Genomic DNA, 16,039 nt, shown 5'->3' on the forward strand with positions numbered 1-16,039 from the left:
GCGTTTTGATACAGTATTTATACCTGGCGGGTTATAGAGTAGTGGAACACGAAAGTAAAAATTCAACTTTGAGTAAAGCATTATGTGTTATAACATAAACAAAGAATGTACGAGTATCAACCGTATGAGTAACACCAGATTGCCAAAATGCGTTTAATTCATTATGCAATCAACAGATTAATCAATAGATTAATCTAAATTAACATTCTTGCAATAAAAAATAATAATTATTAAAATTTCAACGTTTTATTAACTTTTTCAATCTCAATCTCAACAACATGATCAACACATAACAAAACAATACGATCAGTTATTTAATTTAGAAAGAAGCCAAGCGTCTGTATTCCTGGGCAAGGTTGTCCAGAGCATGCTTATGGGCAGCGAAGTGCTCAGCCCTGGCAGCTTCCAACTCAGCGGTGTTATCAACATATCTGCTCTCATGCACACTATGATGAACAGGCAGAGTTGGCACATAGACAACCTCATGGACCTCATGGTAAGGTTCTTCCCTGAGTGGAGGAAGAGAAGCACGCTCCTTCTCTACTGTAGCCAAATGCACACGGCGAGCAGCAGCAACCTCTGGGGTTTCCTGGACCTGTTGTGGGACATCTCCAGAAGCAACAAAACCACCATTGGGAGAAGCAACATAGTTCACTTTGTGGTGTTGACCTTCTTTGTCAGTGTAGCTGTAGGAACCAACTACTTTACCACCTTGGAAGCCTTGTTCATCACGGTCAACATCATCGGTATTGAACTTCAGGTTGTAGTTACCAAGAGTATCTTGGCTGAGGGAGACTCCCTGGTGAGCGGGTTTAGCGCAGGCTACTGCGACAATAGCAGCAAGAATAACCTAAAAATTTGATGAGTTTTGATCAAAATAAGTAAAATTTACTTAAGTGAAGAGTTTGACTTACAATTCTGTACATTTTGGATGGATACTTAGTTTGCAGAGGGCACAAATAAAGTGATAACATTCAATGACCACAATCAGTATTTATACTTCCAAATAAACCAAAAAAAAAAAACAATTACACTTAATATCCATACATTAATTACTTTAAAGAATGTAAAATGTACTTTCACACTTCTAACAATTAGTCTTAATGATTAATATCATAAAAAATCAATTAAAAGCTAAACCCATAGTTGTTTTCCATTTCAAACTAACAAAACAACCGAAAAAAGACAAAGAAATCATTCGGTTAATGTTCTTTTCATCGCAATAAACAAAATTTACGCGCGATGGAAAAGTAATGACGACACACTTAAAAACCGTTGATTCCTAAATATATAGATCAATAAACCTGTCGCAACATGGCGAATTCCATAATGCAAGCCACATTAAAGTCGTAAAAAGCTGCGCCACCACGTGTTCAACCAGAAAGACACATTTCCAAAGCAAAACTTCGTAAATTTCCGCGTGTAACATCTGCCAAAGTTAGCCAAGTCTGCTCGTACACTTAATCATATCCGCAAGCGATGCGAAACATGTTTACCTACGTAGCGAGCGCGCTACCAAAATTAAAACATAAAATATTCAAGCTTAAATATCAGCTGTCTATGCGAAGATTGAATACACGCCAAGAGTATTTTTATTACACGATTAATGAGCGCGCATAAAACGCATCAAACTCTCCGGGTAATTTGCGATGCTTTTATTACAAAAATAAAGTTGTTATAGGACAGATAAATATTTACAATTGGGTATTTAGCGGTTTGCGTGACGCGTTTAATGATGATGGACTTCTGGGTGATCCGCATGTCCAGAGTATTTCACATCAGCGTTGAATCCATTGTGTTTATCAGCAGTGTAATGAACAGTGCGGGTCCTACCATCGGGTTGGACCAATGTGTAGTATCCCTTGACAACATCACCATCACGTTCCTCATGTTGTGACTTGATATCATGGGTGTGTTTGTCTTCGACGCCATATTTGAATTCATACTTGGGATGATGATGGGGGTAGTGTTCTTCGTGATGACCATGATGTCCACCTTCCTGGGCCTGTCCTAATCCTTCACCTCCATGATGATAGCCATGAACAACATGGTTGCTTACTGATGCATATGAAGTTGCGTGGTGTTGCGCTGCAACGTAGGCAACCAAACAAGCAAAAAATACAAATTTATACATTTTTATGATTTTTAGGTTGTTCTGTTGAACTTCTGATGAATTGTGATATCGATCCAGACTCAATCAGTCTTTTTATATGAAATTAATGTGTTAGGTAGCCAAATTTGTTGGTTGATGTGCGATAACACAACCCACTTTACCTTTATTTATAAACGCTATACGAGTAGGTACATTATGCAAGCAAACATTCTATCTGCTCGTACAACAAGTGTTCCATTCTATTAATCGCATAATAGACTCAATAAAAATAAAAGTATATCACTCGAAAAAATGCAAATTAATTGATGTAATGTGACCGAGTTAATTTGTTTCCTCATTCGTTAATCTCAACCAAATTTATTATTATGATTATGATTATTATGTGCATGTGTCGTTGAAATGTGGATTTGTGAGTTTGTGTAACTCGGCTATAAACTCGGTTTATTATGCCACCAATGCAACATTCTAACAAGTTCAAGTTGCAGACTTGGTCGCGAGTCTAATTGCGCGAAATTGGTTTCGAACAATTATGCGCGCCGCAAGTATGCAATTACAATTTCATTAAATTGAGTAAATATTTACCAAGGCGTGTGTACGAAACGGTAAATATTTGCGTTATTGTTGCGGTTGTTCTTAGCTACACTTACGTGGACTGAGAATTCGGAAGTTACTAAATTAATTAATTTAAATAAATATTTTATGTTTTTTTTTTATTTTATTTTAGAAATACTCGTAGTAATAGTTATGTAGTAAAATTCGTTTTTGAGCAGTAAATTAACTTTACGTTTGCGGGAATATTCCGAAACAAAGTCTACACGTGAGTTGGCGTAATAAAGTTAGGTAGGTAATATTCGTAATTCTGCGAATTTAATTTCAGCGGAATGACGCTGCGAAAAGTTTTCATCTGTCGCGCTTGAATGCACTACAAAGTGCACGTTTTGCAGTGAAATTTATTACGAAATCACTTCGTTTGTTTAGGTTATGTTTCATATATTTAATGTACACGTTCACAACTTTCAATTTATGAATTAATTTATGGTTTAATAACTATTTTCGGGTTTAATTATTGATTTTACTAAAATTTTTACCAAAATTTCTTCGTAAAACAGTTTTTTTTCGCGTTTTTTGAGTAAAAAAAGTAAAAAAAAAACAGTGTATTAAGTAACAAGTGGCGAAATTGTTGTTTTTGCGCAGGCGCAAATCTTACCCGTGACTAAAGTGCGTGACTAAAGTACTTTAGCCACGGCCATGTATAAAGTATCACTTTTCATCTAAAAACTAAGAAAAAATAGAAAAAAATATTTTTAGAAAATATTAGATGAGATTATAAATTTTTTCCTGATTCAAAACAAAATAAAAAATTCCCTAGCTAAGAATAAACCCTGGTCTAAGTTAAAATGACAGCTAAACATGCATTGTTAATAAGATTACCAAAAAAACAAAATTCTTTTTCTTTTCTCTGAAAATACTCCATTGTTATATTGATTGCGAATTTCGTGCGCTTAAAATCGGAAAATCAAATAAAAGAAAAAACTGCAAACAAACAAACAATTCGTCGCGTGATTTGCTGCAAAGCTGCAATAAAATAAAATGCAAATAAACCTCATTCACTCACTCACAAACGAAAAAAAAAATCCGCATTTAATTTTTTATTGCCTCGCGCCGGTTTATTGGCACTTCTCTCCGTAAATTACAGCGTGCGCTTAAATTTTTAATAAATTGCAGCCGAAGAATTCCAATTTGTTTCAACCTGAACCAGATATATCAAAAAGATTGAGACATAAAACGCCAATATTTACGCTGTATATTTATTTATAGCTGCGTAGTATTTGTCGACAAACAGAAAACGCATTCGTTTGTGATTTCGCTCCTCAGACGTTTTCACTTTAACGAAGCCCAGTATTTTTCACAATTCTATAAATACACTTAAAGTTTATCGAGCGGTACAATTCTCCGAAAACACAAAATAAAATTTTAGCGTGTATAAAGTCTAGTATTGCAGATAAAGTATTTTTGAGTATATAATAGTATATTTAGTAACAAGTGACTAAACGAGGGTATTAACAATGTTTAGCCACGAGGTGCTTAAGATATTTATTCTACTTCCACTCTTGTTGCACGTTGCGGTTTTTGTATTTCAACTTTTTATTTTAAACGAGCTGTTGCCCGCGACTTCGTTCCGGCAGTGTTTAATAAAAATGTAATTCGTTATTACTCTCTTGTTCTAGACATACTCGTAGTAAGAGTCAATTCTATCAATAAGATTAGCAATTTTAATTTAAAGAAATTAATTATATAAAGTTTTGTCAATAATGCACTTCAGCGCGCCATCTCGAATTCAACTATTTAACTATAACTATGATTGAATTTCAATGTCAAATTTTATTCAATAGAAAAGAGCTGTTTTGCGGATTTTCCCGGCAATTATTCGAATTTTTCTCACCTTTTAAACCTTCCCTAGACCTCCACGAATAATTCAAGACCAAGATAAGATAAATCCGTTCAGTCGTTCTCGAGTTATAGCGAGACTAACGAACAGCAATTCATTTATATATAGATCATCGTAATTTGCTCACATACTCGTACTTAAACTGTAAGGTTATAAGTGCCATGCCGCAGCAGCAGCGCCTGCGTTGACGTGTTTGAATGACGTCGCATGACATTTCATACCGGTTTGTGCTGCTCCGTAGGCAAATGCGCAGGCGCGTGCTCCGTCCCGTGCATTAATACGGATACATAATGAAAATGATGCACGGCTTGGTCGTTCGTATATAAAGCACCACGTTTTGGGTCAAAATACCATGAATAAACTGGCGTTTTATAGGTGAAAGTAGAAAAATACACTTAAAGTTTTTATCAAAAATATTTTATCTTCAATACTGCACTTTATACACCCTAAAAAAATTTATTATGTGTTTTTGGGGAATTTTGGGGGTTACTAATTCCCAAAAACACATTATAAATTTTTAGCGTGTATAAAGTACAGTATTAAAGATAAAGTATTTTTGAGTTTATAAAACTTAAAAAAGCGTGGGTAATGTTTATGTGCACTGAAGTAGTGGATGATATAGTGTGAGATAACACACCGGTGGTGAAACACACGCTTGGAAATTGAACGAAAAACGCAACTAAATAACGGCGGTGGCGGCGGCGCTCGCGAGGGTTATTATCGAGCGACCCAGAAACCTATATCGGGAAAGCGGTCGCCACCAGGAAACTTTCCTCTCCGTTCACCTGCGTGGCAAACCGGAAACTCAATGAGCCGAAAATATGTTCGCAGAAATTTACAACCGAAAAGTTTGCATTCAATTAATAAACGTAAAACTAGCATACCAAACCGTTAAAGTAAAAAAAATGAGTAGATTTATGCCTCTGGTATATTGTCAGGATTAAAATAAAGTCGCATGTTGGCAGGTTGAGTGCTCCACCCACGAAATGCATGAGTTGCGTGCGTGGTTTTCATGTAACTTCGCTAAACTTCCACGTCGGACATAAAATTTTTAACTCAACAACAAAAAAGCAATAAAATTTACATAAAACAATTGCCGCGCGCTTTGAAGCGATAAATTATTATTAAAAATAATTTATTTTAAATGTGTAGAACAAGTTTTGTGTCTAAATATAAATAAAGAATAATTTTTTACTTTTTTTACTTTTTTCACTTTTTTATGACTCTGGACAGAAAAAATAAACGCAGAGTTCGTTTTGTTCATCAACTACAATAAAACTTTTCTTTTTGATATGCAAAACATTGCTGGAAGTACAATAGCCTATATTTTTTATAAAAAAAAACTTAAATTTGCATTTTATTAATACTTATACACATAAAATGAACAAAAACAATTGAAATAAATATTTTTGTAAACTTTTGTGTTTTTTTTTCTTTTTCTGTGGTTTTTGCAGTTTAGTTCGATAAAAACTTAAACTTTGTTTGATTTTTGTTTGCCAGTTGACAATTTATACGTTTTCTTGTCTGCTACGCTTGAAATCTTTATCGAATTTGTGCGAAATTTGCTTTATAAACTTCCATATCAAGATTCTCATCTTTCCCGCTAAATTTTCCTCTTTCCATCCTCTGTTTTTTCACGGAATTGAAATTTTTGAGTTGGAATAAAATGTCGATTTGTTTCGAAATTACTTTCACCAATTTTCCTCTTTCTAACTCAAAAAATACAGCGTACAGAAACGAATTTAATTCCTTTACTATAAATCATCATCAAAAGTGTTAAATATTGCTTTGCAGAGGTAATAAACTCATAACTATAAATAATGTTCGTGTTATAACCTAATAACCGTTCTAATTTTTCTTTGTTTTCCGTGCATTAAATTCTAATTACTCAAAAGTCGTGTACTTTACTTCCTAAATTATTAACATAAATATAGATATAAATGTCGATCGTAAAAAGCAAGAGAGATAAATTGTAGAAGCAGAGAATGAAGAATGAAGAAGAACACTGGGATGAGTAAGGTGAGGGAACGCAGCGATAAGAAAGGACTCGGCGAAGGACGATGGAAGGACTCCGGACTGCGTCGTCACGTGGAGCGGCATAATGAACGGGCGAGAGAGAAGGAAATCGATATTTAGAGAGACGCGTGCCGCCAGGATTCACACAGGACTCAGGACAACTTGCAAAACTCAAAGCAAACTAACGCACTACTACTACTACAGTAAATTAAAAATTTATTTATGTTAAAATTAATTATTTTAACAAAAAATCACAAATTTGGTAAAAAAAATTTTTTTTTTTGAGGAAAATTTTATAAAAATGTTTAAATTTATTGTGTAATATGATAAATTAATATAAACTCAGTTCTCTCAAAGGATTCATTTTCTAATACGCGCATTATTCGACCGCGACGAACGCCGCCAACGCATGCGTTGCTCCGACGTCGCTAGCTCGCTGGCGGCGGCGGCGGCGGCGGCCGCCAGTTGACGTCGGTCCGCCTTGACTCGCGCACGGTGTCTGTGCTGTGTAAAACACTAAAAACACGGCGTCAGCATTGAAAAAAAACAAGAAAAACCAACAAAAATTACAAAACTGTGCGAAAAACCATCAAATTCTTCAAAAAAATCGCCCGAAAAATTATTAAGGATACATGTAATCATAAAGTGCATACCAAGTGGCATCTCCCAATACAAAATCAATCATCGCAGCATGTGTTTTATTTCTTTCTTATTATAATTATTTGTTGAATTTTGTTGTTTTGCAATAATTTCAAGCGTTTTTGCTCGCAATAAAATTTTAATTTAGTGTTTACCTTGAAACCGCGCTGCTATCTAGCATTTCTCGTCTAATTTCCCAAACGTTTCATACCTTACATAACCAACGCAGTTGAAAATCGCGTCGTGTGGCGATCGAATGTGCGTTACATATTCATTCTACTCGTAAGATTCACGCTTACGCATCGTCGGCCTTCAGTGCGCTAATCGTCGTTTAAACAAATCCATCGTGAGACTTGCGAGTTGTGGTCACACGTGCGCAACATAAATTACCACCCAAGAAAAAAGTGTGCATTCATTGCTTATTTGGATCGGAAAAAAATAAAATAAAAAAATTGTTTGGTTTGTGGTTGAATTCGAAATGGATGATGAGTAAAACGGATGTGCACGAAATAAGGAGATAATTCATAATCGCTGTATGTGTAATCAGCCGAATCCAAATCGGAAACGTACCTCACTCAACCAATGCCAGTGGTGATGACATAATGTTCTAAAACGCGTGCTGTGTGCAGTTCTTTCGACGCCTGGTACTCTCGTGAGTGTTGTGTGTGTGTGTGGGTGTGTGTGGGTGGGACAATTTGGAAAATAATGGGTTGCAAATTGGGGAAGTTGGCGCGCAGTGGAGGTGGCGGCGGTGCGGGCGGCACGTCCAAGCAGGAAGAGCCGCCGCCGCCGGCACCGTGCGACCCGCGGCTGCCGCTCACCGCCAGACAGAAGTACAACATTGCTGCCTCGTGGAAGGGCATCTCAAGGGCGATGGAATCCACAGGGGTCTTAATGTTTCTCAAGTAAGTTGATTTTCGTTTTGTGTTAACAAACTGTATTCATATATCCATGGAAAATTGTCATCCACCCACGCTGCGTGCTTTGTATGTGGGCAGAAAGCACGACGGGAATCTTTAAATGTCAAAAATATACAGTATGTATACAAAAACATTCAAAACTAAACAAAAATCCTGTTTTTTGAAATGAACACAAACGCATAATGAGAATGGTCTTTTGTTTTACGGAACGATATCTCACACATGATATTTTCATGCAGGATTTACTGAATATTTAGTCAAGATTGTGTGGGAGTGGGTGAGTGTGTTGTGTGTGGCCTAGTTTGCGCAATACTCTTTCAGCTCCTGCGGATATCCATCCGAGCGCGGATTTGCAAATATTTCTTTCGATTTTGTGCGCCCTCGCTTTCATCGCCTCGAATGCGAGAGAGTCGTGAAGAAGTGGCATCGACATTCTTCAACTTTCCGCAAATCTTTCAGCGTTCCTCGTTTATTTCCATTTACTTCGAAGCGAAATATTAAATCTCCAATTTGTGTTTTACAGATTGTTATCGTTATTAAAGTTTAACGAACCGCACATGGATAAATCCATTGACAACATGCAATTAAATTCATCAAAACTGAATGTCTACATTTTCTTCTAAATAAAAATATTGATTTTTATGTAGTTGACAGCTTAAAATTGAGGTTATGTCACTTATTTCACTTCAAAAATGAAAAATAAATGAAATATTTTTGTGACACATTCTGTAGAAGCTGACACATGTTCTACAAGTATTAAAAACACATTTGTTTCTTTCCTTGGTAAAACATATTGTATTGCAACTACTGATACAACAGAAAATGGATGAGATAATGGAGAAATGATGTGAACACATGTAAAACTCTTTTTGATTGCTTTCCCTATCTGCGCATGCGCGTTATATGATTTGTAGGTTATCTGAAATTGGTTATGAATTGCCTACGCCATTCATAATTCCCGTTTCTGTAGTTATTGCTGCCGTGGGTGCTAGAAAAACAATGGAAACACAGATAAAAGCAACTTTGCGCTGCAGATATTTATAGCGGCGATTAATGAACCCCCAGATAAGCGTGCATCAACATAATAAAACTATAAATAACCAGGCACTAATTGCATTTGCTTTTTGTTTCCGTGTTTCCGTGAAATACGCAATGTGAACGCAGCATTTTTTCCAAATTGAGTGAATTTACCAGTTTTCGCATTTCCTTTCAACAGGCTCATTCGTGCTTGTATGTTTCTTGTCAACGTTGCAGAAAGCAAGTGTTTGCAATTATCCTGCATTATTTCCCGAAACAAAATGTTTGTTTCTTTTTTTATGTTGGCAAACAAACATTTGTAGATGATAATGACTTTGGGAATGCAGTCAATAGTTTTGTAGTTAATGGCGGCGTGCCGACATTTTCACTGTCGCAGAGTAATCCTTGAAATGGCGGACGAGTGCTACGCAAATATTGAGTTCGGTGTTGTGATGGTGTTCTCGTGATATTAAATTTGTGTTAGTTTAGGATTGTGAGCATCGATGCGTGGAAATTTACTTGTGTATAATTAATATTGCAATAATAATAATAATAATAATAATAATCTATCTATATATATATAAAAATGAATTGCTGTTCGTTTGTCTCGCTAAAACTCGAGAACGGCTGAACGGATTTATCTTATCTCGGTCTTGAATTATTCGTGGAGGTCTAGGGAAGGTATAAAAGGTGAGAAAAATTCGAATAATTGCCGGGAAAATCCTCAAAACAGCTCTTTTCTATAGAATAAAATTTGTCATTGAGATTCAATCATAGTTATAGTTAAATAGTTGAATTCGAGATGGCGCGCTGAAGTGCATTATTGACAAAACTTTATATAATTAATTTCTTGAAATTAAAATTGCTAATCTTATTGATAGAATTGACTCTTACTACGAGTATGTCTAGAACAAGAGAGTAAAAACGAATTACATTTTTATTAAACACTGCCGGAACGAAGTCGCGGGCAGCAGCTAGTAATAATATAAGAATAAATTATTTTTGAATATTTTGATGACAAGAACAATCACGGTTTTTGGCAGGAACACAAACTAAAAATATATAAATTACATTAAAATTTATTAAATTAGTAAAAATTTGAAATATTTTAGTATTACCTGGACAATCAACGCGTTTAATACAATCAAACGTGTTTAAATTTGGACGGATTGAATCAGAATCACAGAAACATCCTGGTTGTTTAATGAGAGCACATCGAACGCATCTGGTATTTTCACAAGTGTTACAATTGATACCAGTTGATGTCCATTCTTGATTAGGTCCACACAGAGCAGGATTTAAATTTGTTTGCATTTGTATTGAATTATACACGTTTAACAATAAAATACAAAGTACAAACATGGATTTCATGGTTAAAAATCTTATTTTCTGACTTAGCTCCGGCACAATTAGTTTATACTCTAATTAAAAGCAAGTTTATGTTTAGTTTTATATGTAGTACATTTCTAATCAGTTGGAATTACGTCAGACACGTTTTTTTTATCACTTTAGATAATACTATGCATGTTTACATTAAATTATTTCGAAACAAAAATGTAAACAAAATTTGTAATGTAAATTACATAGAAATTCCACGGTTTAGAAACATAAAAAATGATATATTAAACATGGATAACCAAAGCCGTGACTAAAGTACTTTAGTTACGAGTTTTAGCCATGGGGCGGAGTTTGCGTCTGCGCATTTGCCTACGGTGTAGCCCAAAGTGATATGAAACGTCATGCGCTGATGCTACTGTCGACGCGGCACGCCATTTATAACCTTACATTTCCCAGTAATATTATATGTGAGCGAATTTCAAAAATTTAAAATATAAAAAATTGAATATAAATACTAAAAGTAGAAAAAATAGCGTTGGCATTACGTGACTAAACGTTGTTAAACACTCGATTGATTGAACGCTCGTGACAAAAAATCCAGTTTAGCCACATGATACTTAATATACTACTCGTATTAAACATTTACTTAGTAATTTTACTTAGTAATATTTAATGAGTTGGCTGCACAACCACAATTGTTGGATGATGATGGAATGCAAACTAAATAATAAAAAATCAAAATTAACAAAATTTTGTTTATATTTTCCATAAAAAAATATTCACCTGGACAATCTTCCCGTCTGACACATTCTTGTTTTTGAGAATTAAGATACACTGAGTCAGGATTGCAATAACATCCTGGTTTCTCAATAAATGCACAACGCACGCATCTTTCGTTGTTACAAGTTAAACAATCAAAACCAGATTGTGCCCAAACTGAATTCTTTGGACATTTAGTCTGTGAGGATACTGCTACCATCACTATTACTAGAGTGCTAAAAAAATATATTTCCACATGATTAAATTAACTGTAAACTGAATAAAATTTAAAATTAATGAAATGTGTCTCTATGCGTCGAGAATTTATCCCAGAATAGTTCTTTGTTGTTTGGTTTATTTATTCTTCTTTATTACAAAGTTTATTATAGAATAATTTATTAATTAAATAAATATTACTTATGTTAACATGCCACAACCTTCAGGTAAATGATAATACATATAGGTAGAAACTAAAATTAAAAAGTGAATCTAAAATTGGGAAAATTATACGGATATTGCCTGCACTGGTTCTGCGGAATACAGTCGCCATTATCGTTACGCACCTGCCCAGTAGGGCAATAACAAACCTCGCAGGCGGGCCGGCAAAAGAAGCGTCCCGGCCCGAAGAAACCAAAGTCACGCCGGCGGCACGTTGGGACACATTCGGGATTACAGCCGACGCTCCAGGGATCTCGGCAGCTCGCGCCAGCTGTGAAAAGTCCGAAGCGCACATAAAACTCAATTCGATTTCGGCCTTAATTTACTGTTTGTTTCCTTCCCCTTCTTTTCCCACTCTGTTTTTACTCACCTGGCAGATCCACAGCTCGTGCACAATCCTGAGGTTGCACGCAATCTCCACTCACCGTGCGGACGTATCCATTAAGACAGTAACATTTAGTTAGATTTATTGGACTACAGGATGCTGCTGGATTCGCACAGGTTGCGCAATCATAACCATAATTTGCAAGTGTTTGATTCACAGAACAATCTTCATCTTAAAATTTAAAAAAGAAAAAAATTAAATTTTTTCTAAAAAATTTTTTTTGGTATTTTATTTTAAACTTACTGATATCACTAGGACAATCCTGTTGTCTAATACATCTTTGTGTGCGTACCTCACGCACAAATCCAACATTACAGTAACACCTCGCTTGATAGCTGACGAAGCACTCTCGATTCGTTTGGTAATTGGCACACGTGTCACAGTCATAGCCTCTATCACTAAAAGTCTGATTGGCTCTGCATTGACCAGCTACAAATGATCAATTAGTTTAATTTTCTATTTCTACTTTTAAAATGTCAGTTTTTTCATGTTTTGAGACACAAAATGTGATATTTTAAACATAGTTGGCTAAAACTATGACTAAAGTACTTTAGTCACGGGCTTTAGTCACGGTCTCATAGATATAAAATAAAAAAATCAAATACACACACTCAACGTTGAAATTCAGTATAAGTTGAAAATATAGTGTAAGTAACACTTGACTTAAAGTTATTAAACACTCGATTCATTAAACGCTCGTGACTAAAACTCCCGTTTAGCCTTTTGATACTTAATATGCTATTACATACCTGCATATACAGGACAGTCAACTGGATAGACACAGCGTTGATTATCTATATCCGAAACGTATCCATCATTGCAATAACATCTCCGACTCGTAGATAATGGACAACTAGCTGTTCTATAATTATCACACGTAAAACAATTTGAACTCATTGAAGATAAAGTTGAATTTGCATAGCATCCAGCTAAAAATAAAAAAAATGAAAATTTTAAAAATAATTTTAGTAAATTTTGTAATAAATATTTACCAGTAGATTCAGCTGAGCAATACGCTGGTAATATACAAGCATTCGTCGTATTCCTCACATATCCTGAATTGCAATAACATCTTGCTTCGTTGATCAAAGGACAACTTGCGGTTTGTGTTGCGCATGTTAAGCAATCCTGTCCGGACTGTGCGAGAGTTTCATTCGCGCTGCAATCTTAAACAACATAACCTATATTATATTAAAACTTGCAGATTTCTGTAATTTTATGATTTTTAGTATCGCCATCTATATTTTTATGGCTTACATCCCTACTAATATTATAAATGCGAATGTCCTGATGTTTGTTACACTTTCACGCAAAAACTACTTAACCGATCATCATGAAAATTTGTACACATATTCTTCGTGGTCCCCGAATGGTTATAGGCTACTTTTTATTTAATAAAAAAAATTATTTTTAAAATAAAATAAAGAAATAGTTCAGCCAATAATATCTCTGCATCTGGCTATTTGACTACTTTAACGCCATCTAGCATTCCAGCAATGAAGCTCAAACCTAAGTACTATAGTACCATCACACTGTATTATCACACTGTATTACCGACTACGTCAACATCAAATCCAATTGACTACACTATGGAGACTGAACACTATACTTCCATAGACTATACTTTCAGCCATTTTAAACTTCCCGCCATTCTACTTCATTGTTTCTTCTTCTGTGACTACAGACGCGTACGGAAGCAACTTCATTGATTTCTAATATTTATTTGATGGATTCAACGCGAGCGAAGCTAGTATGACCATAAATCACGTTGGGAATGATGTCACGTCTGTATGAAATTTGACAAAAACTTGGTGCGCGTCAATCGTGAGATAAAGCAATTCCGTTAAAAGTTTGCCCATTTTCGCATCGAAAGTTTCGCGTTGCATGCGAAAGGGGACAAAGGACAAACATAAACAGCAGCTAATAAATTTTCGGCGCGCGTCTTTCACGCGCGCCCTCGTCCCCCCATGACGACAACGTGATGTTTGTGAACACGTTGATAAAATATAAAGTAGCGCGCGCAGCGGGCGACATAACGTAATTTTCAAATATTTGCGCTTTTTATGCGGCGTTATTAAATTTCCACACGGTGCGTGCCAGGATGAAACAGGACGAAACTCACTTAAATTAGCCGTCGTCGTCGTTGTTGTATTGTTGGTTGCTGCAAATTATACAGTGCTAAAAACAAAAGGAGAAAAATTAATAAAAATGAAACGTACTTGTTGTATTAGTGCCTGTTTGTCCATTTGTAAATGAAAAGAATATGAAAGCGGTGAAAATCACGAGGACAAAATGCTGGGGATTCATGTTTGCGCTGCGCGAATGTCAACTGAGTATTATTATTAACGAAAATGCGTTTATATAGATATATCGGCATTTGCGTTTTGCGACGTGACAATATTCAGGCGTTATCGCTGCGTTTTATTCAAATGAACATTGTGAGGTGTTAAAAATGCCCTTCGGAAAACACCTATAAACACAACATACCAAATTTTATGATTTTTAACAACACAAGTAAATAGTATATTAAACATCAAGTGAGTAAACGTGAGTTTTAGTCACGGAATTGATTGAAAGTGAACGTAGCGAACGTTTAATTAATCGGGTGTATAATAACGTTTAGTCACGAGATGCTTGCACTATTTTTTTACATCTACTTTATTTTCTATGGTCTTATGCTGCACCGTAAACCAATGCGCAGGCGCAAGCTCCACCCCGTGACTAAAACCCGTGACTAAAGTACTTTAAGCACGGCTTTGGCTTAAAATCATGGAAAAAATGCGTTTTAAAGGTAAAAGTAAAAAAAGCTCCATCCCATGACTTAAGCCCGTGACTAAAGTTCTTTACTCACAATTTTAGCTTTCTAAGCTAAAATATCACTTTTTATGTCTCAAAACCTTTAAAAAACTGATTTTTAAAATGAGGAAGTAAATTATTTTATTTTAGTTTATTCTTCAAGCAACATCTGCAATATCTTAAGGAAACAATAACGATAAAAGCGTTATCCACTGCATAAAACAGATTTTATCCACGCTAATAAAAATTAACGAAGCAGTAAATCCGCACAGACACAATACCAACCGGAATATTATTAGATTTAATAAGTGTGTGGCTGCACTAATGCCACATCGTTAGAAAAATATTTCCGGGCGCGTTGACAGTAATGACAAGATTGATGTGCGGCATGATGGACGAATATAAAATCTACAGGGTCGTGTTTATTCCACAATGGCTGCTGGAACGCGGTGAAGTTTTACGTTATCGTTTATCGTGCGTTATCGCCGTTGCCGCCTCGCGCCATTTACGCAAGAAGCAATGCTTCCCATCAGGCCCGCATGGAATTGAATTATAAACACGCTGGAATATTTTCAAAGTAATAAATTCCGACGGTGATATTGACCGAGATGTTTTCAAGCACTTTAACGTTTTAATGCTTTACGGTTAGTGTGTCAGTAAAATATTATCATTTATGTTTATGTTTGTGTTTCTATTTTGGTATTATTCATAACAATGTGATAGTTTTCAATGGCGCCTCCACCATTTTTGGGTAAAAATTTAAAAATGGTGGAGGCGCCAAATAAAAACTATATTATTTGTTATATTTATATTAACTTATGATGTGTTTAAATATTTTGATGTTGCAGCATTAGATTCTGCTATTGTCACAGCTTCAATTAACTAAAATTAAACAAAAATTCATTTTTTAAGAATTTTAACATCAAAAACTTTAATATTCCTTACGTTTCTTGAAATATTTAAATAAAAAACTAGAAAAATGTAGATGATGAATTCACGGGATCGAAACATGTTGACTTCGTTAACAAATTTAAATGTTTATAGTTTTTACGAGGTTTATATACTTAAATCAAATAGAATTTATAACGGAACACGATATAATTGTTCTAAATTTACTTACAAAATTAATTAGTCTTGTGAAATGATTGAATTGTTTATTATTATCACCT

The 16,039-nt window shown here is 35.1% G+C and overlaps 4 protein-coding genes and 1 long non-coding RNA gene across 6 annotated transcripts in view; 1 reads left to right on the forward strand and 4 right to left on the reverse strand.

The window, feature by feature from the left end:
- Positions 1-319: 319 nt before the first annotated feature.
- LOC135792027 (uncharacterized) lies at positions 320-926 on the reverse strand. The gene is made up of 2 exons (XM_065302653.1): positions 915-926; positions 320-850 (listed from the first exon to the last, which is right to left on the reverse strand). Exons 1-2 carry the CDS (start codon positions 924-926, stop codon positions 320-322), a joined length of 543 nt encoding a protein of 180 aa, XP_065158725.1.
- An 803-nt stretch (positions 927-1,729) lies between these two features.
- LOC135792028 (cuticle protein 19-like) lies at positions 1,730-2,134 on the reverse strand. Its single transcript, XM_065302654.1, has one exon. It carries the CDS (start codon positions 2,132-2,134, stop codon positions 1,730-1,732), a length of 405 nt encoding a protein of 134 aa, XP_065158726.1.
- Positions 2,135-7,035: 4,901 nt separating this feature from the next.
- Positions 7,036-16,039, forward strand: part of LOC135793021 (neuroglobin-like) — a 60,384-nt gene continuing 51,380 nt past the window's right edge. The window contains exon 1 of the mRNA XM_065303862.1: positions 7,036-8,122. Within this exon, the coding sequence (XP_065159934.1) occupies positions 7,923-8,122 (200 nt within the window). The 5' untranslated portion in view covers positions 7,036-7,922. The remainder of the gene's footprint in view (positions 8,123-16,039) is intronic.
- On the reverse strand, positions 10,074-11,146 carry LOC135793027 (uncharacterized). Its single transcript, XR_010548516.1, has 2 exons — positions 10,273-11,146; positions 10,074-10,206 (listed from the first exon to the last, which is right to left on the reverse strand). It is a non-coding gene; the product is annotated as an uncharacterized lncRNA (long non-coding RNA).
- LOC135793017 (platelet endothelial aggregation receptor 1-like) lies at positions 11,590-14,421 on the reverse strand. Of its 2 annotated transcripts, XM_065303858.1 has the most exons (7): positions 14,294-14,421; positions 14,197-14,235; positions 13,067-13,240; positions 12,824-13,003; positions 12,318-12,503; positions 12,060-12,245; positions 11,590-11,960 (listed from the first exon to the last, which is right to left on the reverse strand). In XM_065303858.1, exons 1-7 carry the CDS (start codon positions 14,379-14,381, stop codon positions 11,728-11,730), a joined length of 1,086 nt encoding a protein of 361 aa, XP_065159930.1. In that variant the 5' UTR covers positions 14,382-14,421; the 3' UTR covers positions 11,590-11,727. The 2 variants fall into 2 exon arrangements, with proteins under 2 accessions (XP_065159930.1, XP_065159931.1); XM_065303859.1 differs by lacking the exon at positions 14,197-14,235.

The sequence above is a fragment of the Atheta coriaria genome, unplaced genomic scaffold (genome assembly GCF_025399875.1).
Source record: "Atheta coriaria isolate IRGN ID8LTWV9N9 unplaced genomic scaffold, Caltech_Dcor_3.1 hic_scaffold_5_pilon, whole genome shotgun sequence".
Classification (NCBI taxonomy): Eukaryota; Metazoa; Arthropoda; class Insecta; order Coleoptera; family Staphylinidae; genus Dalotia; species Dalotia coriaria.

Coding starts and splice junctions, on each gene's coding strand:
- LOC135792028 (XM_065302654.1), bottom strand. CDS start 2,134: ATGTATAAATTTGTATTTTTTGCTTGTTTGGTTGCCTACGTTGCAGCG.
- LOC135793017 (XM_065303858.1), bottom strand. CDS start 14,381: ATGAATCCCCAGCATTTTGTCCTCGTGATTTTCACCGCTTTCATATTC. Junction 14,236..14,293: donor AACAGGCACTAATACAACAA/GTACGTTTCATT, acceptor TATAATTTGCAG/CAACCAACAATACAACAACG. Junction 11,961..12,059: donor ACGAGCTGTGGATCTGCCAG/GTGAGTAAAAAC, acceptor GACTTTTCACAG/CTGGCGCGAGCTGCCGAGAT.